Source organism: Phyllostomus discolor, chromosome 14 (assembly GCF_004126475.2).
Source record: "Phyllostomus discolor isolate MPI-MPIP mPhyDis1 chromosome 14, mPhyDis1.pri.v3, whole genome shotgun sequence".
Lineage (NCBI taxonomy): Eukaryota > Metazoa > Chordata > Mammalia > Chiroptera > Phyllostomidae > Phyllostomus > Phyllostomus discolor.
Genome location: NC_040916.2, coordinates 28,883,561 through 28,909,990, shown reverse-complemented (window position 1 = coordinate 28,909,990; position 26,430 = coordinate 28,883,561). Strand labels below are relative to the sequence as shown.

The 26,430-nt window shown below is 63.5% G+C and overlaps 1 protein-coding gene across 4 annotated transcripts in view; it reads left to right on the top strand.

The window, feature by feature from the left end:
* Window positions 1–26,430, top strand: part of CARMIL1 (capping protein regulator and myosin 1 linker 1) — a 125,474-nt gene that overhangs the window by 56,355 nt on the left and 42,689 nt on the right. For 2 of the 4 annotated variants that reach the window (XM_036015005.1, XM_036015007.1), the window contains exons 6-21: window positions 2,214–2,311; window positions 2,576–2,646; window positions 3,469–3,542; window positions 4,075–4,150; window positions 5,802–5,890; window positions 7,161–7,255; window positions 11,601–11,687; window positions 15,081–15,184; window positions 17,226–17,303; window positions 17,407–17,483; window positions 19,009–19,113; window positions 20,519–20,588; window positions 23,523–23,534; window positions 25,270–25,351; window positions 26,056–26,155; window positions 26,258–26,312. In XM_036015005.1, coding sequence (XP_035870898.1) covers window positions 2,214–2,311; window positions 2,576–2,646; window positions 3,469–3,542; window positions 4,075–4,150; window positions 5,802–5,890; window positions 7,161–7,255; window positions 11,601–11,687; window positions 15,081–15,184; window positions 17,226–17,303; window positions 17,407–17,483; window positions 19,009–19,113; window positions 20,519–20,588; window positions 23,523–23,534; window positions 25,270–25,351; window positions 26,056–26,155; window positions 26,258–26,312 — 1,273 coding nt within the window. The remainder of the gene's footprint in view (window positions 1–2,213; window positions 2,312–2,575; window positions 2,647–3,468; window positions 3,543–4,074; window positions 4,151–5,801; window positions 5,891–7,160; window positions 7,256–11,600; window positions 11,688–15,080; window positions 15,185–17,225; window positions 17,304–17,406; window positions 17,484–19,008; window positions 19,114–20,518; window positions 20,589–23,522; window positions 23,535–25,269; window positions 25,352–26,055; window positions 26,156–26,257; window positions 26,313–26,430) is intronic. The other 2 variants (XM_036015006.1, XM_036015008.1) reach the window with 1 other exon arrangement.

Here is a 26,430-nt window from a genome sequence, read left to right as displayed (position 1 = left end):
TGGAGAGGGCCTGGGGGGCCGTGGGAGCCGGGGTTTTGAGGGCCACCGTGGGTCAGGAACGCTGAACCCGGCACCTGGCACATCCAGGTGGGGATGCCAGGTGGCAGGTCCGGGGGCGAGGCTGGGGGTTGGATCAGGTCTGGGGACGCAGCACCCGTGACAGCCGCAGTGTCGGCTGGGCTGACGCCCGTCGGGGATGTAGCCACAGAGGGAGCCGTGCACCTGGCAGGGGGAGGGTCTTGACTTGAGCCCAAGATCTGGGGGTCGAGTGAAGGAGGGCAGCCCAGGAGCGAGTCGGTAAGGGTTCCCACGGAAACCTGGAGCCCGGGGCGGGGGGGCCACCCAGTGACGCTGGGCGTCAGACATGCCGAGGGCAGAGGCCGTCCAGCGGGTGGTGCTGTGGGGGGCACAGGGGGCCGTGACCGGGGCGGTGCCGGGTCAGGGAGGGACAGGCAGCTGCAGCTTGTGCAGAAAACGAGTGGACGAGTGTGGCCCCGAGGGGCCCGGGAGGCCGGATGTGAGGTGTGTGAGGAATTAGGGCGGCTTCTGTTCTCATCAGACGGGAGACAGTGCGGCACGTGGCTGTGTGGGGGCGAGAAGGGGGTGCGGCCGGGACAGCACAGCCGGTCAGCAGCGTCCTGGGTCGGAGGAGGGATGCAGAGCCCGGGACGAGCTGGTCCTCTCTTCCGGCCAGGGGGCTGCTTGGGCAAAGGCCGGGGGGCTGCCAGGAACCCTGGCTCCCTCGTCCCCGGCAGGCGGCAGGCCGTGGGCAGTCCCTGAGCCTGGAGGTTTGGTCCCTGCTCTGTGCCTGAGGCCGTGGGGGGAGGTGGCCCCGGGACCGGAGACCTCAGCAGACCACGGCCCTGCCTTTGACCCAGGGACCCCTGAACCCAGGTGCCCATGCAGAAGGGGTGGGCGTGGGTGGGAGGTGCCGGGGCCCTGTGTGGGGGTGGGGGGTGCTCCCCAAGAGGAAGGCGAGGGTTCACAGGCGGCGGCAGTGAGGAGGGGAGGGGCCTCGAGGAACCAGGTGCAGCTGTCACCCAGCGAGCGGAGACTCCCAGAGAGTTTCTGAGACCTGAACGCTCCCGGCTCTCGTTTGGTCCTCCTGCCCAGCGCATACACGGGGAGCCTGTCCAGGTGGCCCTGGGCTGCTGTGACCTGCAGGCCCTTGGTCAGCACCGCCCGGCTTCGGCTGGGACACGGGTGACCAGGTGACCGACTGCCTTCATGTTGTTGGTTCCCGTCACTCGCGAGGGTGGGGGCGTGGGTCACCCCGCCCTTTCCTCTCCCTTTCTCGGGGGCCCCAGGTCCCTGCCGCCAGGAAGGGGACCGGTTCCCTCCCACGAGCAGCACGGACCGTGGGGAACGGAGCTGTAGTTTTACTGCTGTGTGTTTACATGCGAGTTGATTGCATTTCTGTAATTAGGTTTGCTTTTTTGAAATGGGATCATAACCTCCTTTTTAGGGGACAGAATGCAACTCCTCACGTGACTTTTTCCCGGGCTTCATTGTTCTTGCCCCCACGCACGCGTGTGAAGGGCAGCGTCTCGCACTGGTGTCCTGCCGCTGGTGTGGAAGGACAGCGTTTCCTGCTGTTGCGATGGGGATGGCTTTGCGCGTCCCGCCCGGAAGTGCAAAGCCAGTGGGGGCGTGAAACGGCGAGGTCGTGGCGAAGACGAGTGGGAGAAGGGGTTTATGGGAAGCGGGTGGTGGCAGCCCCTCCCTGTGGAGGGGGGCGGGGGCGGCGCCGTGCCCTGGCTGGCGTGCCCGAGGCAGGTGCTGTCCTGGGCACGGTGGCCGGATGACACGGAGGAGCCTCGGGAGCAGACTTTAAACAAATCACTTACTTGAAGCGGATTGAAAGGGTTCACAGATGGTCTTCACGTCAGCGGTTAGGCCTGAGCTCGGGCCGAGGGCTGTGTGCCCGTCACCTGGGTCGCGGCCCCCGGCCTCCTGAGCTGCGTCCTGCACCTGGAGCAGATGTAACGCCCAGAAGGTCGGCCTGGCTCGTCCGCTGCGCAGTGCGGGCCGTGAGAGGGTGCCGGGCCCGCGTGCCTGCTCGCCGGGACGTGGCCTTACCCGTCATGGCGTGTGACACCCTCTGAAGCTACATGCACCCTTGTTTGTGCTTGAGAGAGGCCTCTCACCAGACACATGTCTGCATGCGGCGCCGAGGCTGGTGGCTGAGGCTCCCTCTTGCTGTGGCCTTGCAGGAAAATCATGAAGAGGGTGTCCGTGGAGCCGGCGGAGCGCCTGGCCAGCCTGCAGGCCCGGTGGGACAGCCAGCCCCTGGCCGAGCAGGGCCCCTGCGGTGAGCTCGCGACCTACAGCCGGAGCATCGGTGGCTGCGGGGTGGCCGGCCGGGAGGTGCGGGCTGTTCCTGGCGTGTCCCGAGGAGGTGCAGTCAGCTTGGGGGTGTAGTTAGCGCGGCCAGACCGGGGGACAGGGAGCCCCGCACTCAGGCTCCGGCAGCGTCCTGCTGTGGCGCGCCCGTCACACCGGCCTGCTGGCGGCTTCTGACCCTGCACGCAGAGGTCATTCCCCGGAACCTGTCTCAGATCCGTTTGCGTTGCAGGTGGGTTTTCCCAGATGTACGCCTACGTGTGCGACTGGCTGGGGTTCCCGTACCGGGAGGAGGTGCAGTGGGTGAGTGTGTCTGTGTGCGTGGGCGCACACACACAGACCAGGACACTCACACACACTCACACACACACGTGCTCCCCCCACACTCACACACACACACACACACATGCACTCACACACCCCATACACACTCACCCCACACACTCACATTCACACTCACAAACATGCACACGCTCACACTTACACACCCAACACACACTCCTCACACACTCACTCACATGTATACTCACATGCATATGCCCGCACTCACACACACTCACACTCATATATACACACACATGTACATGCCCACACTCACACTCACTCACACCCCCCACACACACCCCACACACATTCACACCCATAAACACACATGCTCACACTTACAGACTCAACACACACACGCACACTCCTCATGCACTCACACTCACACATATACTCACATGCACATGCCCACACTCACACACACGAACTCACTCACACACCCCCACACACGCTCACCCCACACTCATATTCACTCACAAACACACATGCGCACACTCAACACACACACGCACACACTCACATTCTCCTCACATACTCACACATATATACACTCACATGCACACACTCACGCACACACACACAGTCACACACACTCGTGTACACGCAGGCAACAGCACGTGCACACAGACTCTCCATACTCGTCTGTCTTTCTCTCTCTGTCCCCACCGTGTGCTTTTGCTGACAACCTCCTGGCTCGTGTTACACCTGATCCACTGGGGTCATCGTCTGATTCCCTCTGCGCCCCCTGCTGCCCCGCCATTGACCTGGACCGTCGACGTGACTGCGTTGCCTTTCCAACAGGACGTGGACACCATCTACCTGACACAGGACACCCGGGAGCTGAATCTGCAGGACTTCAGTCACCTGGACCACAGGTGGGCCGCTCTCCTCCTGCCCCCCCGCCCCCTGCAGCCAGGCTCCCGGGCCGCCCGTCCCCCCTAACCCCCAGGGCCCCGTCTGCAGAGACCCTTTGATAGCAGGGACCGGGCGCACCCCAGCCTCCCTGGGCCCTGCCTGTCAGTGAGTGAGCTGTGTCGGGGGCGCTTGTCGCTGCGAGTGCTTTGGGTGGGGGGGGCGCCTGTGCGCCCCGGAGTTCACGGCTAGAAAACGGCCGACTTTCACCGTGGAAACGATCTGGTTCTGAGGCTCCGAGACCGGCTCACGGGTCTGTTCAGTCTGTTTAGTCAGGGTGGAGAGTCCCTGCGGGCTCCGAGCTTCAGCTCCCGGAGTGCTGCCCCACCGACCTGGGTCCCACTGCCGTCAAGTGACGGCTGAGGCAGCTCTGGCCACCGCCGAGTGCGTGTGGAAACAGTGGGCGTTTGCGGGCGGGTGGGTGAGCGAGCGTGGAGGCCGTGGCCATGGCTGTCGTTGCGGCTCGGTCACGGGTGCTGTGGCCTCTGCCCCTAGGGACCTGATCCCCATCATCGCGGCCCTGGAGTACAACCAGTGGTTCACCAAGCTGTCCGCCAAGGACCTGCGGCTGGTAAGTGCCTGGAGACGGCGCTGGGCGAGGCTGCTTGGACCCTGCCTGGATTGGATGTAAAAACCGTGTGTGTGTGTGTGTGTGTGTGTGTGTGTCTGTTATCCCCCCCCCCCCGCCCCCCCGTACCGGTGAGCTGCGTGCGTGTCACTGCCGGGGGAGACCGGTCCCTGCAGATGCCCTTCGTGGCCTTCCCCGAAGCGAGTCCCGTGGGGCGCATCAGAGAAGTGCTTCCCCGTGTGTCGGCTGCTTGGAGCTGAGCCGCTGATGACCACAAAGACACAGGGAGGGGGCCTCCCGCGCCCGCCCCGTCTGTCGGCAGACACGGCCGGCGCTGGGCCTGCACGGCCGCGGGAGCAGACACCGGGCTTCTGCCTGCCTCCGCCCCCACCGGGCTCCCCTCCCTGAGCGTCAGGAAGCGGCCAGCGGGCAGGGTTGGTGGCAGTGACGCTGGGTGTCCGCGTGAGTTCCCGGGCCCGTGAATGTGTGCACAGAATGGGGTTGAGGTGAAACCGGTGGGTTTCCCTGCGTGTGGGCAGCCCAGTCCTCGGCCCCACTGTGTTCCTAGTGGGACTATGAGATGCTCTGCTGGGGCCTCTGTGCACAGTCCCGGCAGCCATGTGGGCCAGCGCTTGTCTGAGAGTTAGAGCCGCTTCCCGACGGAGGGAGGGAGCTCAGACGCCGTGTTGGAGACCCTCGCACTCAGGCCTCTGACTCGCGGAGGTCCTGGAAACGGGTGGTCTGAGATGACCGTAGCACAGGGGTGGGGTTGAGATGCACACCTGAGTGCAGTGGGGGTCTGACGCTTGCTGGTGCACAGGCCCCGGGTCTCTGGGGGCGAGTGACCATAGGCGCCATCAGCAGGGACACGGGCTGGGCTGCCCGGGGCCCGTGAGCAGCCCGTGAGCTGGGAGAAGGGGTGTGGGCCTGGGAGCGGGACCCCGGTCCCGATGCCGGCTCCTATTCCAAGGCCGTGCGACCTTAGGTTAGTCGCTTGACCCTCAAGGCTTCAGCTTCCGTGTGCCCGTCACTGGGAGCCAGTTGGAGCTGATGCCTTACTCATCCCGCCCAGTGCTCACCAGATCCTGGGGCTCATAACAGCTGCTCAGTGGAAGTCGGTGTAATAAACGGGTGTCAAGTTCGTTTGTTGAGTGAATGAGTGGACGTAGCAGTGTAACTACTTGGCGGGTTACTGAGATCCACATAGAAAGCGTGTAGAAATTCTAACAGCCACCATCACCACCACCTCCACCATCGCTTCCTGACAGCCTTCATTCTCCGGTTTGCGAGCCCCTTCCTTTGGGAATTCCCTTTGGCTTTCCCAGGGGCGGGCGGGACGCAGCTCCGTGGGCCCAGAGCCTGGCCCGGACGTCCTCCTCACCACCCTGTCACCCCTCGGTGTTCTCCCCTCTGACCCCCCGGCCGGGCGGCACACTCCTGACCGCAGGGACGTGTCCGTCCTGTCCCTGCAGCCCCGGAGCCCGCGGCACGATGGTGCGTTGTGGTCGCCTCGGAGTCAGGGTTTGCTGAGTGACTGCATGAGCGTGTGGATGGTCGGCGTAGCCCCACCCCCGAGTCCGCGTGGGCCGGGCGGCGGGGTGAGCGCGGCTGCAGGCACACGCCCGGCGAGCTCACGCGGTGCGTTCTCTCGCAGTCCGCCGACGTCTGCGAGCACGTGCTGCGGGTGGTGAGCAGGTCCGGTCGGCTGGAAGAGCTGGTGCTGGAGAACGCCGGGCTGCGAGCGTGAGTGTTCCCCGCACGTGGGGGGGCGACGTGGCTTCAGGGCTCTCCGCCCCTTCCCCTGACGCCAGCCAACACGCAGTTAGAAGGGAGCTGGACTCCTCATCCTCACGCACAAAATACCATGATTTCCCTTCCAAGAAGGAGTTCCCGGAATCCCCGTCATGACCACAAAGGACGGGTTTTATCGCATCGTTTGCTCTTGGGTCACGGGATGCTTTTGACCGTGTAGAGGTCAAGGGCATGGAGCCTTGGGCCAGACGCCTCGTGGCCTTGGACAGGGCGTTTCTGCTCCCTGAGCCTCAGCTTCGAAACGGAGATCGCGTTAGCACCTTCCTTATAAAGAGGCAGCTCCAGGAATAAATGAATAAGCTTACGCGAAGAGCTTAGAAAAGGATCCTTCCTGTTCTAGGTGCTACATTAACTTTTATCCGTGTCACCAATGATCGTTGTCATGACAACCTACTGCATATTTTAAAAAATTTTAAAGGATTTCATTTATTTATTTTTAGAGAGGGGAAGGGAGGAAGAGAAACATCCGTGTGTGGTTGCCTCTCGTGCGCCCCCCACTGGGGACCAGGCCTGCAACCCAAGCCTGTGCCCTGACTGGGAATCGAACTGGGGACCCTTTGGTTACTGGTGGCTCAATCCACGGAGCCACCCCAGCCAGGCCCAGTGCGTGTCATTTTACTCCTTGGTCGTGCTCGGTTCTGGCCGTCCGCACACCCACACTCACGCCCCCTCGTACCCCGTGGTTCTGAGGCTGCTGCCCGAGCCGGTGGGGGGCGCAGAGGAGCCGGGATCTGGGAACCAAGGCTCTGGGGCTGCTGGGCGGGGGGCGGGGGGCTCCTCTCGGGTACACACACCTGACAGCCCCGCTGGTTTTTGTTGGGGTGCGGCGCCAGCAAACTGCCGGTGTTAAGCCCTGTGGCCAGAGCGGCTGCCGGTCTGCGCCCAGGGGTGCCCAGGGGCTGCTGATGGCGCCTGCAAGTGCGTCCTCCCCAGGCAGTCGCACGTTTTCTCTTTGCACCGGAATGCAGTTTTGGTGCCACCATGGAACCGAGCCGAGTGCCACTGAGAGCTCACGGCTTCTCACACAAGGATGCACACGCACGCGGGATGGACTGGGCGCTAACCCACGGGGGCGCCCAGGTCGCGGCGGGGAAGGGAGCGCTGGTCGCTGCGGCTGTCCAGCCAGCGGCTCCCGCTGTCGGTGCAGGTGCAGGCTGCATGCCCCCCCCCGCCCCCCCCTCACTGGGCCGTTCCCTTGCAGAGACTTTGCACAGAAGCTGGCCAGTGCGCTGGCGCACAACCCGGGCTCCGCGCTGCACACCATCGACCTTGCTGGCAACGCGCTGGAGGACCGAGGTACTGTGGCGGCTGGGCCGTGGCCGGGCGGGGGCCGGGCGGGGTGGGGGGCCTGGTGGGCGGGGCAGCTGAGCTGTGAGGGTGTGTACAGTGCCGACCTTCTGTCGCTGAGCCGCGTCTGGGGCGGCGCCCACAGGGGGGGAGAGAGTGCTCACGCTGTCGTGTTAGTTCCCTTTCACTGTGGAGCGAGTCCCCACCGGCCCGGCAGCCTGCGGGGACTCAGGCGCACGGTCCCCCGTTCCCCGGGCCGGCAGGGCGGGGTCGGGTGGGCGGGTCCTCTGCTCTGTCTCGGGAGGCTGCCGCCCAGTTGCCAGCCAGGCTGTGACCTCCTCGTGACCTGGGGTCCCCCTCAGCTCACTGCTGGTGGAGTCCCCTTGGGGCTCCTGGACCAAGGTCCCCGTCTGCTCGCTGGTGGCCGGCAGGGCCAGGGGCCCCTCCCGGGCCTCGGCGTGGGGCCTGTCCCCTCCCAGTGTGCGGGCTGACTGTGCTTCCCCGGCCGGCCGGCGCTCACCCCACTTTTCAGACAGAGGAGCAGACCGGGTCGGCCCACCCAGGACAGGCTCCCTTTGGTGAGCTCACAGCCAGCTACGTGGCGACCCCGTCACTCTGGTGACAGCCCTTCACTGTCCTCAGTCCCCCCCCCCCCCAGGCACGTCCTCCAGGCGCCTGTACTGGGCCGGGGGCAGGAGTCCTGGGGGGGCACCGCACCTGTCTGCCACCCGAAGGTGCCGTCTGATGTGTCATGAGACCTGGGAGTGAGACTCGGGGGGCGGGGCCGGACCGGAGCTCGGGGTGAGGCACAGGGTCGCAATGAGGGTGCCCCCCCGGGGGCATCTGTGAGCGTGGGTGGACGGCTTCGAGAGCAAACAGCCGCGTCCCCACCGGGCACCTTCTGTCCCCGTCGCCGGATGCAGGTGTCCTGCCCCAGCAGAGCTGAGGGGGGCCTTCTCCCCTGGACCGGTGCGTGTGTGACGGGGATCAGTTCCTACTCGGAGCTGCGGTGCCGGCGGGACCCTCCTCTGCTCCCTGTTTCCGAGACGGACTCGGCCTTTCGTTGACAAGGTCCCCACGTGGCGTCTGAGCAGAAGTTCACGAGTCGCGTCCCCGCTTCCTGTAGAGAGGGGGCTGGACACGCGGCCCCACGGGGGCAGCTGCTGGGCTGGGCCGCGGCCGGGGGCCACGGAGGCGCAGCCCTGGGGCGGGGTGTCCCTGGACACAGTCCCGCCTCTAGGGAAATGCCACGGGGAGGAGGCCGTGAGGGCGTGGGGACCGCATGGCTGCCCTCCATAGGCAGCAGGGCTGGGTGGGCTCTGGTTCTGTGACGAGAGGGACTCAAGGTCGCTGTCAGCCGACAGGGCACAGCCAGGTCCTGGGAGGTCACGATGTGAACTTGATAGTCCCCGAAGAGCACGAAGACCGGTCGAAAGGACGGGAAGCGCCGGGGAGTGCCGTCCAGGGACGCTGTGGTTTTTGGTGTCCCACTCCCCACAGCAGCTCTGTGTGGTCCCGGGGTCCCGGGGTCCTGGCGGCAGCGGCTCCGACATCCCGCTGTGGCCGCACGTCCTTCCTCGAGGCCCCTGGCTGCCTGGGCTTGGCTCTGGCTTGCCTCCTGGTATCGGCCCTGGGGAGCCCTGACCTGGCTCCTTGGGCCGGAGGGGGGCATTTTTTGGGGGGGTCCGCTCTGCCCATTCCACATGCCCCACCCCAAACTCTGCACACGCACGGTCTGTTTTCCTGACCTCGGCCTTCTCAGGAATGTCTGTCCTTCCCCCCCCACCTTTGTTCTAAATTTGATTGTTTTGCTTGGAGATGGCCGAGAACCCTGCCTCAGAGTGTTTTTCTTTTGCAAATATTGACCCAAAGTGCCCACACGGTTTTCTCAGGACCATCTGCTGCGGCTCCGATTTCATCCTCCTAATAAGACGCAAAAACTGATTGTGGGACGGCCGCCCACCCCTTCCTGCTGGCCTCGGGGCGTCTGCTGGCGGCGTCTGCAGCCAACATGGGGGGGTTCCGTTCCGGGCATTGCCCCTTCACAGTGGGGTTTCCTGGGACAAGTCACCTGAGGCCTCAGTTTGCCTGTCTCTACAATAGACAATTACAGCACCTGTCCGCTAGGGGGCCTGGGGTGGACTGAGAAAGTGGCCTGTCCGGGGACAGACAGGGTGTCACAAGGCGCTTGCCTGAGACACGGTCGCTTTTCCCACCTTGTTTGGCTCCTGAAACGGCCCGTGAAGTTCTGTAGTGTGGGCGTTGTTGTCCTCTCTCTCGTGGGTGATCAAACTGCTGGTCCCGTGATGTGCACGGAGCCGGGGGGTCCCACCCAGACCAGCATCAGACCCCCTGTGAGGGTCGTCCCCGGATCCGTCAGCCCGGGGCTCAGACCGCGGCCAAGTGGCCCGTGGAAGCCAGGGCTTCGGTGCTGTGTGACAGCTGCTGGCTTCTCCGGAGCACATCAGTACCTTTCCTTCCTTCCTTCCTCCTTTTAGAGGGGGAAGGGAGGGAGAGAAACGTCAGTGTGTGGTTGCCTCTCGCACACCCCGCACCGGGGAACCTGGCCAGCAACCCAGGCCTGTGCCCTGACTGGGAATCGAACCTGCGACACTTTGATTCACAGCCCACGCTCCATGCACTGAGCTACGCCAGCCAGGGGGACGTTTGGTTTCTGGTAGTTGAGCCTGGAGAGGTCTCGGCGTGTTCTGGGCCGCAGTGCTTGGGCCGCTGTGGCGTCTGCAAACACTGTCTTACCGTCGGCGGTCTGTCTCCTCCTTCCCTTGACATTGTGTCTCCGAGAACGGGAAGTCTTGACTTCGATCGGGTTCCGCAGATCGATGATCTCTCTCGTGGACCATGCCCTTGGCGTTGTATCCGAGAGCCATCGCCGAGCCCAAGGCCACCTGTGGTTTGCTCGGTGACTGTCCCAGCTGACTTCCTGAAACGAGGTTCCCACTGAGGTGTGGTGCGCACTCAGAGAGGCCCACGGCCCCAAGTTCACGTCGTAATGAGTTTCTAAACCGAGCAGAGAGGACCGAGACCGAGAGCTGGGAGGTCGCCAAGGCCCCGCCGTGTCCCCGTGTGGGGGGCCGGCGGCTGCCGCCCTGCCCTCCGCTGCCTGGGGGGCACAGCCGGTCTTCTGGTCCCCTGGGGCTGGGTCGGCTTGGTGTGGTCCTGAACTTCACAGGTGCAGGTTTAGGTGCTGCGTCCTCAGCCACACTGGGTTTCCTTTGCTCGTCTTTGTGGGGGGGTTTGTGATAACGGGTTTATTTTCTCGACTCCACAGAGGACAGTCGAGACGACCCATTTCTTACCCCGGTCTCGCCTTTGGGGTGGTCAGGCTTTAAAAGTCACCCCATCTCCACCCCCTCCCCCATAGTGACTTGTTAGTTACTCATTCTTTACAAGAAAGTAGCCACTAAATATCAGGCCTGTCCTCTCTTTGCAATAAATAACGTGGGTTAACATATTGGAGTCTCTAGAAATATTCAGATAGAAAACCCGTTAAACATCATTCAATCCAGTGGTGGTTGAGTGTGTTTGACACTGAAACTCCGTGGGGAGGTAGGCCGGGGCCCCCAGAACACCCACCGTCTTCGGGGGACCCACCTGGGCCCTCGGTCAGGCTGCACAACCTTCAGTGTTTGCTGATGACCTTCGGGAAAGCTTGCAGGGCACTGGGGTTGCCCTGGCGGGCCACACCCAGCCCAGGGGTCCCCGGAGCCGGTGACTCTCCTGCAGCAGCAGGTGGGCACAGACACTCACGCTCACACTCACGCTCACACTCACTCACGCGTGTTACCTCTTTCCTCCTGGGAAACGGAGTGTTCGTTGCCGCCCTTGGATGAGAAGTGACTCCAGGTCACGCGGCTGCCACACCCGTGGACTGTCTGGCGGTCAGTCCCGTGAATCCCCCGGGAGCTACTTCAGGCCCCGAAACCCACCCCTGAGAACTTAGAGCGCACGCTGCTGCAGCGTCGCCTGAGGTGGTTCGCCAGGCCCCAGGGACGTGCTGGAGTCCGTCCGCAGGAAGCAGAGCTGTTCTCTGAGCACTGCTGACCGCGCTGCTTCTCTGGGCGAGGACTGGGTGGTGTGCGCGCCTGCTGCCCAGGGGCCCCACGGGCGCGTGGAGACGCGGGTCGGAGAGAGGGGGGCTGGGGATGCCGCTCCCCCCAGAGGGGGTCCTGAGACAGGACCTCGAGGTGCACATGGACCTGGCCCTGAGAGAACCGTCTCTGACCGTCAAGACCTGACACCGTCACCCCTGACCTAACGACCTTCCTCCCCTCCGACCCGGCGGGGCGGGAAGAGGGCCTCGGAAGCCCTCATGGCGTCTCCTTTCTGTCCCCAGGTGTGTCCTCGCTGAGTGTCCAGTTTGCCAAACTCCCGAAGGGACTGAAGCATTTAAACCTGTCCAAGACCTCACTGTCCCCGAAAGGTACCGTGTCTCTCTCTCGTGCACCCCCTTTCCGCCCGCCGTGTGTCCGCTGCGCTGTGGGGCCTCGAGTGGGATTATCGCTGAGTTACGTGTCTGCATGTAACACGCATGTGTCACCCCATTCCGGCAGTTTCAGGAGGAAGTTAGGAGACGGGAATTCTGTTTGATCGTCTAAAGCGCTTTCAGAGCCGAGAGTAATTGTGAAACACACGTGGGGTCGTGGGCTGTGTCCCTGCTTCCCCCTCATACCTCCCCCACCCGGCCCCCCCCCAGCTGTCAGCAGACCCGGGGCCCTGCTGCCCGTCCTGTCCCCCCTTTTCAGCTCTGGGCTCCGCCCTCTCCGGGGGTCTCCTGCTCCCCACCCTCCCTGAGACTTCCCTGCGCTCCGCAGGCCCCGCCCACTCTCGCTCCCGCCCACTGTCACTTCCCACGTCGGCAGCACACGGTGAGACCCGAAACCTCGCTGTGAGCCCTGGGCCTTCGTGCACGCCTGCCGTCTGCCTGAAAACTCCCCTCCGTCCCGTGCGGAGAGGGAGGCCCCGCTCTCCTCCCGTGCGCCCCTCCCGTGGGCCCCTCTTCCTTCCTAGCACAGCGCTGCGCTCCGGCCCCCGGGCCCCAGAGGGGTGTGTGCACCAGGCCGCTGCCGGTGCCGGCGGGTGTCCCACAGTCGGGTTGGTTCTGATGCTGGCTGCGGGGGACGGTGTCAGGGCCTCGGGGGAGGACCCAGTCCCACCGGGCTGCACCCCTCCCCCTGCGGCGGACGCCCAGTCGAGGCCGGGTTACTGGAGGGTCTGATGGCCCGGCCCGGATTTGATGGGTTTGCAGGAGCGGCCCAGCGAGCTCAGGGAGACCCCCTTCCTGGCATTCCCCAGTTGACTGGGGGATGCGCTAGAGGCCCCCCAGTGAGCCCCCGCAGGAGGAGATACGCAGGAGGAGGTCTGGGTGGTTACCCGGTTGGTGTGGCCGAGGTCACCGGCCTGGAAGCTCCCACAACTCCCTGTGCGCCTCGAGGTGCTGTGTGACCCGAACGCTGAAGTTTAAAGCGTCCGGGGCCCGAGCCGACACCCGTGGGAGCCGATGGGGCTGCACCCTCAGCTGCGGCCGTGAGCCCCTGTGGACCTCGGCTGGCGTCTCTGGTTTGGCTGTCGGTTGTCGGGAAGCATTCGGCGTCCTGGCCCCGGAATTCAGGAGGGACTTGTTTCATGTCCCCCGACCTGCACGCTGCCCCCAGACACGCCGTCCCCTCTGCAGATGTTCGCGGCCTGACGGTTCTCTGGGTTTCCAGGGCCCGCCTGCTGGCGGCCGGGCTGTGTCGGCTCAGGCCATCGGCCACCACCGGCTCCAGCTGCGAAGCCTCTGCCGGGCACCCTCGGGAGCCGCAGAGCCGCCAGGCAGCCGAGCCCCGCAGGCCGGGCAGTCTGCTCCGTGTGGGCGGGGCGAGGCCGGACGTTTTCCATCTCGAGTTTGTGGGTTTCCTGCTGAGGCGCCCGTGAACTCAGGTGTCCCATGCATGTGGGCTCACGAGGGCGGCCGGGGACCCTCCCTCCGCGCGGTAGCGTGGGGCCGGGTGCAGAACGGGATTCTTCCCGCCGGAGTCGGCACGGGGTTGGCCGGCTGCCCACTGGAGGGTCTGTGCTGTCCACACTGACCGGCCTGTCCCTTCTGGGGGTTGTCCACTGAGGTCGGTTACAGCTCAAGGAGGAAACGGCTTTACAGGTGACCGTCCCGGTGGGAGTCTGGTGGACTCTGCACCTGCCGGGGACGCGGGTTTCCCGAGACAGGAGGCGTGAGTGGCTCCAAGGCCGGGCAGACGGAGGAGCCGGACCCCGCACACCACCACCGACGTTCCCCCCCCCCTCCCTCGGGAGGCCAGCATCCTCAGGCCACGTGGGCCTCTGTGGCTCCCACGGCTGCCCACTCGGGCTCGTTTCTCATGCCTCTGCTCGCCCCGACCGCCCTGCACTATCCCCCCCGCCGTCACCCTGGGCCGGACGTGGGGGGCCAGGCGGTGGCCCCCGGGTCCCCAAGGTCCAGGCTGGGACGCAGCAGCTTCCCTCAAAGACCCGCAGCCTCGAATCACTGCTCCCTGTGTGCCGACTCCCCCCTGGAGTCCGGTTCCTTTGAACTTTTTTGAGGGCAAAGAACGGGCCTTAGTTCCCTAAATCCCGGCCTTGAACAAACATGTTACGAACACTTAATAAATGTTGAGTTGGTGGCCAAGAAATTCCTCTTCCAACTTCAGTAAACTATTTCTCGCTCCCCGCCCCCCCCCCCCCCCCCCCCCACGGCTCTGGGGACCCGCTCAGAGACGCCCGGGGCCGCTTCCCTGCACCTCCCGCCGCTCTTTGCTCAGAGGGTCTCAGGCCTCGGGTGGGCAGGCCGGGCCTGGCCTGGCCCCTCGTCCCTGTGGAGGTCCTGGCCACTTGGGGGCGAGACCCCTGTCCTGTTTCTCTTCAGGCACAGCCTAGATCCTCAAGGGCTTCACTGAAAAATTAGAAAAACAAACTAACTTCTAAAAGTGAGCTCAGTTTAGGAACAGCCGTGTTTCCAAAACACGCAGTGAGAACCTCGGAGTTTTGGCGCAAACAGGAAGCACTGGCGGTGGCCCCTGGCCCTGCCGTGTCGGGATCGGTGACTGTCCCCCCGCACGACCTCTCGGGACCCCCCTGGAGCCCGCGCTGTCCCTGACAGGGAGTGGCCTGCTAGAAAGCCCCCGTGCCCCGGCCGTGGTCGCAGGCCTGGCACCCACGGGCACAACCCCCCGGGCCCACACCGTGTGTTCCTTCCTGGTTCTGGAGGTGGCGTTTGTGGCCTCGTTCCGTCCACTCCGAGGGAGCCGGGAAGTGACCGGTGGGCACAGCGGGCAGAGTTCAAGACCGGCGTTGTCTCTGGGCTGCGTTTCCCGCTGTGCACACGGGCGTCCCCTCTGTGAGGCCCAGCCCCCCCCCCCTGTCCTGCCGGGGCTCCCATGCCAGGCGGGGCAGCGCACCCACACTGACCCCCGTGTGTTTCGGGAGATTGAGCTCCTGCATCGTCACCCGCATCACCGAGGACCTCATGCTGAGCTGAGCCGGGAGCCGCCGGCAGGGTTGTGGCGGGGCGGGGGGGGGGGGGAGATAGAAACGGTCGGGTCATCTGCTTTGTTCTCAGCCGTCAAAGTGAAGCCCTTCGCGTCCACGTTGAAGACAAGGGACAGCGTGTCGCTGTTGCACCCGGTTCCTCCGCTCCGTGGCTTGGCGGCTCTGCGCCCGCCCCGCTCTCCCCCAGGGGGCGCTCTCCCCCGGGCTCAGCCCCGCAGGGGGACGGGCGGCGGGGCCCCGTGTACAGTGTAGAGACTCACCGTGCACCGTGCCCCCGGAGTGGGGACTGACCCGCATCTTCTCGCTGTTGCAGGGGTGAGCAGCCTTTCCCAGTCCCTCAGTGCCAACCCGCTGACCGCCACCACCCTCTGCCACCTGGACCTCTCGGGGAACGTGCTCCGCGGAGACGACCTCTCGGTGGGTTCCCCTCCCTCCTGCCCGGCCCCCCCCCCCCCCCCGCCCGGGGGCGCCCCGCCTTCGGGCTGCGGGCTGCGGGCTGTGCGCAGCCCAGGACGGCCACGAGGGGCCCGGCACAAAACCGTGTGTTTACCCAAAACCCTTCTCTGCGCATCGGTTTTCGCCAGCGTCTGTGTGTTTCCGGGGGGGGGGGGGCGGCCCCAGACAGCGAGCGCTGCTCCTTGCAGGGGGGCCCGGAGACGCCCGAGGTCGGACACCCCTGCACCTGACCCCTGAGAACCATGTGGTTTGTGATGAGCCTGTGCAATGTTTTCGGGAAAAATTCCAGAGCCTTCTGTAACTAAATGTCACCTGTCCCATGGATTTTTGTTTTCTCCCCCTCGTTCACTGTTGCTGAGGTGTGAGTTCTTTCTGAGATCCTTTGTCTGGAGGAGGTTTTTCTCTCGGTTTGAAAACGTTACTGCCCCCGTGAGAGCGGCCCGGTAGGGAAGGTGGGTCACGGGAACTGAGCCGTGTCACCGGTAAATGTTTCTGTTGGGGACACACGTGTTTTCTGTGTGTGGTGGGCGGTTGACGGGGGACCTGGGGTTAGCCCAGTCCCGTGCTCCATGGACACAGCAGGGAGTGGGGGCGGGTCAGCGGGGACGGGGCCCTCCGGGCGTGGGAGTGTATGGGACATGCCCCCCCCCACAGCTGGAGCACGAGGTTTCTCGTGCAGCCGCACCACCGCTCGCTGCAGGTGCCTGGCAGAAACCAGGGGTGCTGGGAGCCAGGAGCGATGTCCCCGCCCGATGCGGTCGGTGGCCCCTCTGGTCCCGTCACAGAATTTGGGGACCACACACAAGCAGGGACCCTACTTAGTCCCACTCTCTGGGGGGTGAAAACACCGTGAGGCTCCTCGTCACTTCCCGTCCGCGTGCCCCTCCCCCGCCGGGCGGCGAGTGTCGCCCCAGGGCCGGTGCCCCTTCCTCTCGAAACCTCGGCCAGCACCTTCCCGGGCACCACCCCGTTCCCCTGTCCCCGGCAGCGGGGACTCGTCCCCCCGCTCCGCCCCGAGATGAAAGCCCCCAGAACCTGACAGTGACAGACGAGAGCCTGGCCGAGGGCACGCTCCCCACCAACCAGGTGCGGTGCAGGCGCAGGGAGCCCTCACCTGGCCCTGAGCCACAGGGTCCCCCCAGCAGGGTTGAGCCAGCACACGAGGCGATGAGAGCTCCCCCCGCTGGTGGCCGGGAGTACAACCGCGTGCCAGGCGAGGGCCGGGGTTGGGGGGGGTGGGGGATGCCCCCTGCTGAGTGAGAACTTGTCCTGAGCAGCTGGTCCGGCGTCACTGGCCCACCCGCAGGTGCTGCTCACACGTCAGAGAACTGGGCCGTGGGGGTGGACAGGGACCCACGGGCTTTGTTGGGCCAGTGGCCTTGCACACGGCGGGGGTGGGGGGCCAGGGTCCCGGCATTGGGCCCCCCCCCCCCCCGAAACCTGCTGGGTCTCAGCCACGAGGGAGACGGAAACCAGACAAAGTGGACAGCGCCCTGGGGCCCGTCCTGCTGGCCTTGGACGAGGCTCGGGGCAGGAGGAGGGTCGCGAGGACAGAGAGAGGGCAGCCCGAGACCGTCCCTCCGGTCCAGGGTCAAGCCCGTGGCCCCTCGAGGGGTTTCGGGAGCGACGGCGTGTTCTTGGGGCGACCCCCTCCAGGGGCCGCGTCCGCCGCAGCAGGGGACTCTCGTTGTCACTGCCCCCAGGTCCTGAAAACGGGGCCGATCGGGGAAAGTAGGACGTGTGCCAAAAACGAGAGTTTGTAGCCGAGATTCCACTTGGCCTTATTTCTCCTTGCACATAGTTTTCATTTTAACTGTCCCTTGGAGGTTTTTGCTCTCCGGAGAGAGAGCGTGATGCCGTGAACTTCTGCTCCTTCTCGTGCGGAGGCTGGAGGGCAGAGCTGGGAGGGTCTGGGCGGCCTCATTCCGGGGTGTTACCTTGCTTTGCGTGTGGCCTGTGTTTCTAGATCCTAATGTGTTCGCTTTTTGTTTTTTATTCCAAGCACATGTACAGTTTTTTGGCCCAGCCGAATGCCCTCGCCCACCTGGATTTATCCAACACGGAATGTTCCCTGGACATGGTAACGGTCTTGTGCTGATCTGGGGGTGGGGGTGGGGGGTGTCCCACACGAGGGGTTCCCCGGCCCGGAGCGCTGTGAGAACGGGGCGCCCCTGTCTCCCCAGGTCTGCGGCGCGCTGCTCCGCGGGTGCCTCCAGTACCTCGCCGTGCTCAACCTCTCCCGGGCCGTCTTCTCGCACCGGTACGCCGTCCCCCGGCCCGCGCTGCCCCGCGGGCGTGTCTGCCCGTCCCCCCGGGGGATCCTGCCGGTCGTGACGGCAGAGCGACAGAGGGTGACTGTTGTGGCCTCCACGAACACGTGTCTGTGACCACGAGGCCTGGAAAGGTCACGTTTCTGCTGCTGCTCTCTCGCCACGGTTCGGTGTTCTCGCGAGGGCTGCAGGGTGGTGCGTCTCTGCTCCGCCCGCGGCGCGCTGTCGGCACGGGGTGGGGGCGCTCAGCCGCTGCCGCAGGGGTTCCCGGTGGTGAGCCCGGAGGTGAACAGAAGCCTCTGGGGAGCAGAGGGAGGGGTCCCCCCAAACCCGTGCAGGGTCATTCGTACAAGCGGGGCGGGGGGGGGCCCTGAGGCCCTCGCTGCTGCCTCGCGGCCTGAGAATCGCTGGCAGGACAGGGCTGAGAAGTGGAAGCAGCGAGTGTTCCCGAGCAGCAGCCACGTGGGGTGGAGGGGGACAGGGAGGAGTCGTGACGAGTGCGTGTGTGCGGGAGCGCGGGGTCCGGGGCCCCGGAGGGGTCGGCGCAGGCCAACACCGGGCATCCGTCTCCGTGACCCCGAGCCTCGGACGCTGCTTTGGTCACTGCAGGCCCCTCGGTGATGCGGGGAGTCGCTTACAAAGTTAGAGCCGCCCCCCCTTCCCCCCGGTCCTCAGCCGACTTTCCCACAGCTCCTGCATCCACAGGGATTAACCCTCACGCGTGTGGGGGGTGCCGTTGCTCCGCACGCTCTGTGCCACCGCTGTGCCTTGCGGGCGACTCACTCTGTGTTCTGGAGTCCTGTGGGTCCGCTGCGTCGCCCGCGAGCGATGCGCACCTTTGCCACGGTGCCCTGGTGCCCCAGGTGCCTCGGCGGGGCGAGGTCGGGGGGCTGAGCGTCTGAGGGACCCCGAGTCCGAGCGTGGACTGAGATGACGCAGCTGGCTCTCGGGTTGGACGGCAGCCGGGCAGCCGTGCGTGGGTGGAGCCGGGTGGACCGAGGGCCCAGGTCACAGGCCACGAGGGTTTCATGCCATCGGTTCTCCTGTGGCATCGTGATGACCGGTCCTCAGGCGTGGGCGAGTCCACGTGTGGGGAAAGACGGTGCTCACAAATCGAGTGTCTTCCACGTGGAAGGTTGTGGTTAAACTGGACACACACACACACACACACATGCACACAGAGCCCTTAGCGATGACCTCGAGGTCGCCGCGCCGGCACTGAGCTGTGGGCCGCCCGCCAGGCTGCTGTCCCGGCCCCGGTCCACAGGTGTCTCCATGGGTGAGACAGGCAGGACAGGCTCTGTGAACAGACGGCCCTTCCCACTCCATTTCCGTGGCTTTAGCCACAGTGGCTTTGTGACGTGTCCCTCGTGGGCCAGCCTCGTGGCCTTGGCTCTGGGAGCCACACACGTCACTTGTGTCTCGGCGTGTGAGCCTGCGGTGGGGTGGTGCGGCCGCTTGGAAGTGGGGTTCCGGGCAGCGAGGGCCGGGGTGACTCCGGGTTTTGTCTTTCAGGAAAGGCAAGGAGGTGCCCCCGTCCTTCAAGCAGTTTTTCGGCAGCTCCCTGGCGCTGACGCACATCAACCTCTCCGGCACGAAGCTGGCCCCCGAGCCCTTGAAGTGAGTGGTCCGTCCCTCTCCTCCGGGGCTCGGAGAGGTCGGCGCGTGGAGGTGGGCAGCCCCAGGGAAGGGGGGACGGCGTGTCGTCCTAGTAAGACCCAGGGGTCTTCCTCACCTCACGCGCTCGGGGCAGAAGGGAGTCTGATTCCTTTGGAGTGTGCTGCGCACTGTGGCTGTTCTGGCCTCTCGTGGGGGTGGGGAGCCCTCCCCTCGGGGACGGCGGCTGGAGGCGCCGACTGGCTGTAAGTGTGTGTGTTCCCCGGTGCGGCCGCCTGTCAGCGAACCCTCGTTCGGGTCACTTTCGGTGTTTCCTTGCACGTGTGTGTGTGTCTTTAATGGGTATTCCAAAGAGTTCTACGAACGACAATCATCAAACTCTACACCCCCTGGGCAGCAGAGTTGGTTTTTAGGTGCCTTGGTGTCTGGATGTCCTCGGTCTCTCGGGGTGGCGTGTCCCTGGGCAGGCCGAGCTTGTGGGGGGGCCTCCATCTGCGGGGGGGCGGCGCTGGAGTGGGCTTTTCAGCTGAACGAGGGTTTGAGGACGACTTATCCTCCTCGAAATGTCCGCTCACCCTTCCCAGAAATAATCAGGGGGCCACAGAGTCCCCCTCTTTCTGAGTCTGGAGAATGTATTTTCGCGTTGACTGTGGATCTGGCGGGTGGACAGACAGGCTCCCACCCAGCACGCACCCGGCTTCCCCCCCCCCCCGCCCCCGGCCGGCCTGCGTGTCCGCGCTGACTTCCCCTGTAATTTGCATGGAGTTCAAGTCCCTGCCTGCTGCTCCCGTTACCAGAACACCAGTCTTCACCTAAACTGTGAACCGCCTTCTCCTCTCCCTTTTCTGGGACGTGTGGAGTTCCCCATCACAGTGTTTCCCGTGGTCCCGTGTGGCTGCAAGTCTGGTGCCTTTAATGACTGTAGGTCCAGTGAAGTGCGTAAAAAAAAAAAAGTCAGACCTTGTAGCTGGCCCTTCTCTCTGAAACGTTGTTGAGTCGATACGTTAGAGGTTTCCAAATGGAACCGCTGCAAAAACGACAGCCTCCGGGGGTCGGGCTGTTGGCGTGGCCGGCGGCGAAGCCGCGCGAGTCGGTTTCCTAAAGGGGCCGAGTGCTGTTCTCCAGCAGACGCGGGGCCCGGGGTGGGGGCCTTTTCTGTGCCGCACACAGCTCCCGCGCGCGTCTCGGGGTGCCGCCGGGCTGTCTGCCTGCCAGTGGCAGTCCTGTCGGGTCCACTTCCTGGGGGCCCTGCCCCGTGTCCAGCAGGAGAGGCTGCCAGGGCCAGGTCCCCGGCTGCCGGAGGCAGAAACGCAGTCGGCAGCTTAAAGGGGACGCAGGCAGGTGCTCGTGTCCCCGGGCGAGTGGGGGCGCGTCCGAGCCGGCGCGGTGACCGCTGTCTCCTCCCCAGGGCGCTGCTGCTCAGCCTGGCCAGCAACCACAACCTGAAGGCCGTGTCCCTGGACCTCAGCGGCTGCGAGGTGAGAACCGCGGGGCGGTGCCGGGAGAGACACCGGCCTCCTGGGGTGGGACGTTCCTCCCGGGACGACCGGGACCCCAGAGGGCACCCGTGGGGCAGAGAAAGAGGCCGCGGGAGGTTCCGATGTTCAGTAGTTCGTGGGTCTCGTCTCCAAACAGCCACGGCGCCCCGCTCAGAAAGCATTCAGGTGTGTTTTTAAGGATTAAAAAAGAAAGAAAGAAACCCCCGTTCTCGGGGCCAGGGGCTCGGGTGCTTTGTGGTGAAGCCCGGAGATGGAGCCGGGAGAGGCGGCGTCCCCGGCGGGGCACACGCGTGTGCACGGCGCACTTGGCCCCGCAGGGCGGGGAGGGGGAGGCCGTCTCGTCCCAGGGCTGACTCTGCAGCATCTTGACTCAGAGCAGGGACGTGAGACACCCCTCAAAGTCGCCGGGATCCCAGGCACCGCCTGTCCGAGATAAGAACAGGGAGAGGAGAACTGAGATGCAGGTCCCCCTCCGAGTGCGCAGGGCGCGGAACTCGAGCCTCGGGAAGCTTTTCTTTTCTGTGTGGGGACCAGTGGGAAAATACCCGGGAAGCAGCCGGAGGTCACTCAGGGCCAGGCCCCGCCCCCCAGGCCTGACTCGGCCTCGGCTCCGCCTGGGGTGGGCGTCTGCGCTGTCCCCGGGCCCCCGTGTCCTCGGTCCTCCCGCCCTGGACGCTGCTGTCCCGCCCTCCCTGCCCGGGGCCACCCCTTCGAACGTCGAGCCCGGGCCCAGCGTCCCCCTCCTGTGTCAGACCCGGGGCAGCTGAGCCCCACACGCCAGGCTGTGCCCTTCGCGCCCGTGGGGCTGGGCGGACTGACCGGCAGCGCCATGAGCCCCTCGTGCGCAGGTGATGGGGCTGTTCTCGGAGACCAGCCTCGTGCTCCCAGGATGTTCCCCATCAATCACGCCGCCGCGTCCCCACCTTCTCCGTGGCCTTTCAGGACCAAACGGGAGTGATTTCTGTGACCAGCGCAGCCCGGGGGCCGGGGGCGTGGAGGGGTCACAGCAAAGGGCGGGCACGTTGGAGGCAGAGAGGCCCTTCGGCGTGCGGCCCGGCCACTGGCTTGCAGGGCGACCGGCCTTCTTCAGCCTGCGCTCCTCGCCCTGGTGGGGGGGCAGGCAGGGGCGCCAGTCCATGGGTGGTGCTGGCTCAGGGAGGAGCTGTTGTCTGGGGTGTGGGGGTGGGGGCGGTTACTATAGAGAAGCCGTGATTGGTGATTGAGCGTCCGGGGTTGCAGCTCGTGTCCACACTGCCTTGCTGAAACCGTTCACCTGCAGGTGTCAGAATGCCCCGTCCTTCCCTGAGCACTGTGTGGGCGTTGCCCTCCAGGCTGCTTTAAATCCTGAGAGGAAAAGTGCTCTCATCAGATGTACTGTCACAGCTGACTCTGGGCACAAAGCAGCCCTCGCCCCCCCCCCCCCCCCCGTGGCTGCCCCGGGTGACCCTCAGGGGGCCTGGGCTCAGCGCCTGTGCGGACACCCAGGGGCGGGTGCGCACTGCGGCCCCCGGGGGCTCCAGAGAGAGGGTCTCGGGGCCGGGGCACGGGGCTGCGGTCACGTTGGTGTTGGGGTGTTTCCCCCACGGACGCGTCTCCCTGGGGGGAGGCAGGGGCCTGTGCGCACCCGCCCGTCTGTGAAAGCCTCACGGCCGCGGGAGAGGGGCAGAGAGGGAGCCGAAGATGGGGCGCGGCCGGGGGGGAGGGGGGAGCATGTTGGCTGAGGACCGGCCTGGGCCTGGCTGCGGGACTTGGCACTCGGCAGGGGCTCCTGGCGAGGGGCTCTGGTGTGCAGCAGGAACAGTGCCAGGGAGGAAACTGGACCGTGAGTGTGTGAGGCGGGTTTTCCGCCCACGTGACGGGTGCTCAGGGGGCTCCGGGGCCGGAAAGGGGGTCCCTCCTGGGAGGCCTCTCGGGGAGTGCACCTCGGACAGCGTTTCAGCACGGGGGGGGGGGGCACCGTGACACCGAGTGACCACCCACCCGTTCGCACGCTGGAAGCGACTGTGTTTGTGCACACTTTTCTCAGCTTCCAAACCGCCCCTGGCTTCCAGCTCCCCGCAAGGTCTCAGCCAGATCTTGTCAGACCAGTTCAGACCAGTTTGTGTCCCTGGAGAGACCTGTAGGAGAAAATGTCCCAGGATAACAAGTAATATTTTTAAATTAAATTTGTAACTTCCGTGCAAGAAAAGCGATCATTTAGGGATTTGCTTGATACTTAAATTTGTGATATTTGCAACATCATTTTAAAAGGCAAGGGATTTCGAGGACGGAAAATGCATTTTTTTGGACGTTTTCTCGTGGTTCTAGTGTCTTCGCTGCTCTGATCCCCACTACGGGTATTGGCGTGTAAATACAACTGTTCACGGGGAGCTATGGGTCACCCCCCGGGATACTCCAGCTGTCTCCAGTGAGGGCACGTTTTTCTCTCCGGAGAATGCGGTTTTGTTTTTAACTTTCCTCAGAGTGTGCGGTGGCGAGGGACATCCGCCCGCTCCCCTCTGGTCTCCTCTGCCTTCAAGTGAGGCTGGTGTGTGGGTGGCAAGGAGGGCGCCTGAGAAACCAGCTGGGCACAGGCCCGCTGGCCTCTCGTTATGCAAATGTATGCAAATGACGCTCCTTCTCAGCTTGGGAAAAGCCTGTACTGTTTGGGGGAAGCTTGGGGCTCTGGGGAAGTTCCGGCATCAAGTAACCGGTGAATTTAATCCAGTGCTCTTGGTGACTGAAGGTTGCTTATTTTCTTGCTTAAGTTTTTGATTTTTTGTTTTGGGAGCCAATTTTAGATGAAAGTTTGTGTTTTTTTCCTTGACAATTTGCTTTTTTTACATTGTGTGTGAATAGAGCCTTTAGCTTCTTTATTCTTATTCTTCCTTCTGCCGATAACATTTTTGTTTTTTCTCCTTGGGCTTCCCTTAGCTCGGCCACTGTGTAAGTACTTTATGAACTGGTTCATTAGTGTATATTGATACATTTGAACACTTTTAACAGTTGGAAATATTACTTTGAGGGATCTGTGCTCCAAACATTATCAGTCAGGAGTTTCCATAAGACAAACAGAGTTGAATGCTTTAATGCCCCTGTGTTTTCCATATTTGTGGATGGAGTGTTTTGGGGTGCTTTACAATAAGAGAAAGGAGAGGGTTTTCGTAGAAAACTTATTTTCAACAGAGAAATCACCAACAGCAAGTAAGGAAATCGTGACGACTTAGGCACTTTCCTTTGTCTTCTCAAAAGTGCATCAGTTTCATGCTTTGAAAATCAAATTATGTTTCTTCGAAGTGTTTGCCTAATTATTCCTCCTTTTAGCTTTGACGAGTCTGCACGCACATTCACGTCAAGTATTGACACGCCGTGACCCGGAGCTGGGCCTCTCACAAAGCTGTTTGCAGCGCAAAGCCTGATTTTTTGGTTTTTTAAAACTTCCAAGTGATAATAAATCAATATTTTTGCAAAAACTTAAGAAGATGTACAGAATCCAAGCCCCTTCCTTGTATTTTTAGGTGCAGCATACCTGAAAGGATCATCACTAACGTTTCTAAAGTATTTACGGTCCGTTCGTGTGCTCCCCTTGTCCGAGACCCCTTGGTGCAGGGCTCGGGGGCGGGCCTCCGGGGGCAGCGTAAGAGGGGAGCCCGAGTGTTGGGGAGACCCGAGTGCACACCCGGGAACGCAGCACCCCATGCTGGCCGCTGGCCCCAGAGACGAAGCAGCCAGAGAAATTGGTCGGTTTCGGTCCAGGGCACCATAAAAATGCTGCTTCTAAAAGAGTGAAACAGGTTCCTTAAATTCTCACATCAACACGTGACAAGCAGAAAATAGCACCTCGTATTATGAATTCGGTAGAGCAGCGATTTCCTGACGTGGGTGGGGAGGCTGCCACGACCCTCGGTCCACGGGAGGCCCGATGAGCGGTAGTTCCTTTCCCCGCTAGACGGTGAGTGTGGTCAGCAACGCGGCCGCCGGCCGGGAAGCTTTCGCCCAGCCCGAGGCTTCACCCCAGGAGGGACTGAGGCCGTTGCTGAAGGAAAACGAGATATTCTGACCCCTGGAAACTGTGTTCTCGGTTTCATGGAAGAAGACGAAAACTGATGGGCGATAAAGCTCGTCTTTCTGTTTGGAATCAGTCAGCTATTTTGGAAAAACCAGCTCTCAGTTTTGGTCTGAGCCAGTCGTCACGATCACATTAGATTAAGGAACAAGCATCTATTCCTCGCATGGCCCCATGCGCTGGCACAGAGCCTTCTGCGACCACTGGCCACGGCTGCTGCCCGGCTGCCAGGCCCCGGGAGCCGCACCTGCCCCTGGGGATGAGCAGGCCGGCCCTCCTGGAACAGCCCCTCTCGCCCCCCTCCGGTGTGGTGCCGCATGCTGGTGGGCAGTTATTATTCCTGAAATGTGCCACCGAGTAAGAGTGGCCCTTCCCCGTGGCGACCCGGGGTCGTCTCCGGTGTCTTTGTCTGGTGACTCTCGGGCCCACATGATGTGGGAGCCACAGCCACCCCCGGGGTTGCCTCTCCTCGCCCGTGGCCGCTTTTGGGGCGTTTGTAAGTGAGGAGCTCCCTGCGGAGCCGTGTCGGAGACACGGGGCCACCGGTCCTGACGCTGGGCCCCGGCGCGGGCAGGCGGGCGGGCGCCCCTCACCCACCGGGTCTGTGCTCCGCAGCTGCGGTCGGGAGGCGCGCAGGTGCTGGAGGGCTGCGTGGCCGAGATCCACAACATCACCAGCCTGGACATCTCCGACAACGGTGAGCCGGGCGCCAGGATGGGGGGTGGGGGGGTGGGGGGGTGCCGCGGGCTGCGGGAGCGCGTCAGGGAAGGGACCCCGGCCTCCGCTCCAGCCCAGGGTGGACGGCCCCCTCGGGGAAATGCTGTCTCGTGCACCTCGTTTGCCAGGACTTGCAAATCCAAAGAGGAGTTTGCTCACAGAATGCGTCTTCCTTTATGGGATAAAGTCCTACTAGGTCGACTCCAGGGCCAGCCAGGCAAGGTGTAGGCAGCAAATAAAAGCCAGTTACAGTGTCCTCGGTGCATCGACGGACCTCCGAGTCCAGCCTCTTGCGTTCCTGGTGGTGAGAGGGTTGGGCCCTTGTTCACTTACACAGAAGCGTGTCCACCGGCGTCATTTCTGCTGATTGTCCCAGCACGGGCCGGGGGACTTGTCAAGTGTGCACAGTGGAGACACCTCGCACTTGCTAGTGAGCAGTGTGTCAGGGTCTCACACTGAGGGACGGGAGGGCGTTGCTTTCCACCACTCTCACTCCCAGGCCTCTGACTGCGCAAGAGGAGGCGGAGGGTGAGGGTGCAGAGTTTATCCCTGTGCAGCAACAGCGGGAGAGGAGAGCGAGCAGCTCCCTAGAAAAGAAAAGAAAAGAAAAGAAGGAGGAGAGACCTGCGTTCCCGCTGAGCATTTGTGTCCGTTCTGATTCTCTCTCCCTCTCATTCTTTCCAGGCTTAGAGTCCGACCTCTCCACCTTGATCGTGTGGCTCAGTAAAAACCGGTCCATACAACACCTGGCGCTAGGCAAAAACTTTAATAACATGAAATCCAAGTAAGAGGTTTGAATTTTTTTTCAATGGGACAGTGATGAAGACCACCAGCCTCCCGAAAACGTTTGGTCTCACTCCTCTGTGCACACCTTTAAACTCTCTAGAAACCTGGCCCCCGTCCTGGACAACCTGGTGCAGATGATTCAAGACGAGGAGTCGGTGAGTTGAAGCTTCTGCCCCCAGTTCTGGGTGTGTTGCCACCCTGGGTGTTTCTGAGGGTTAAAGGTGACATGCTTTCAGGTAGTTTTATCTGTGTACACGTTTTCTGTTGTCATTT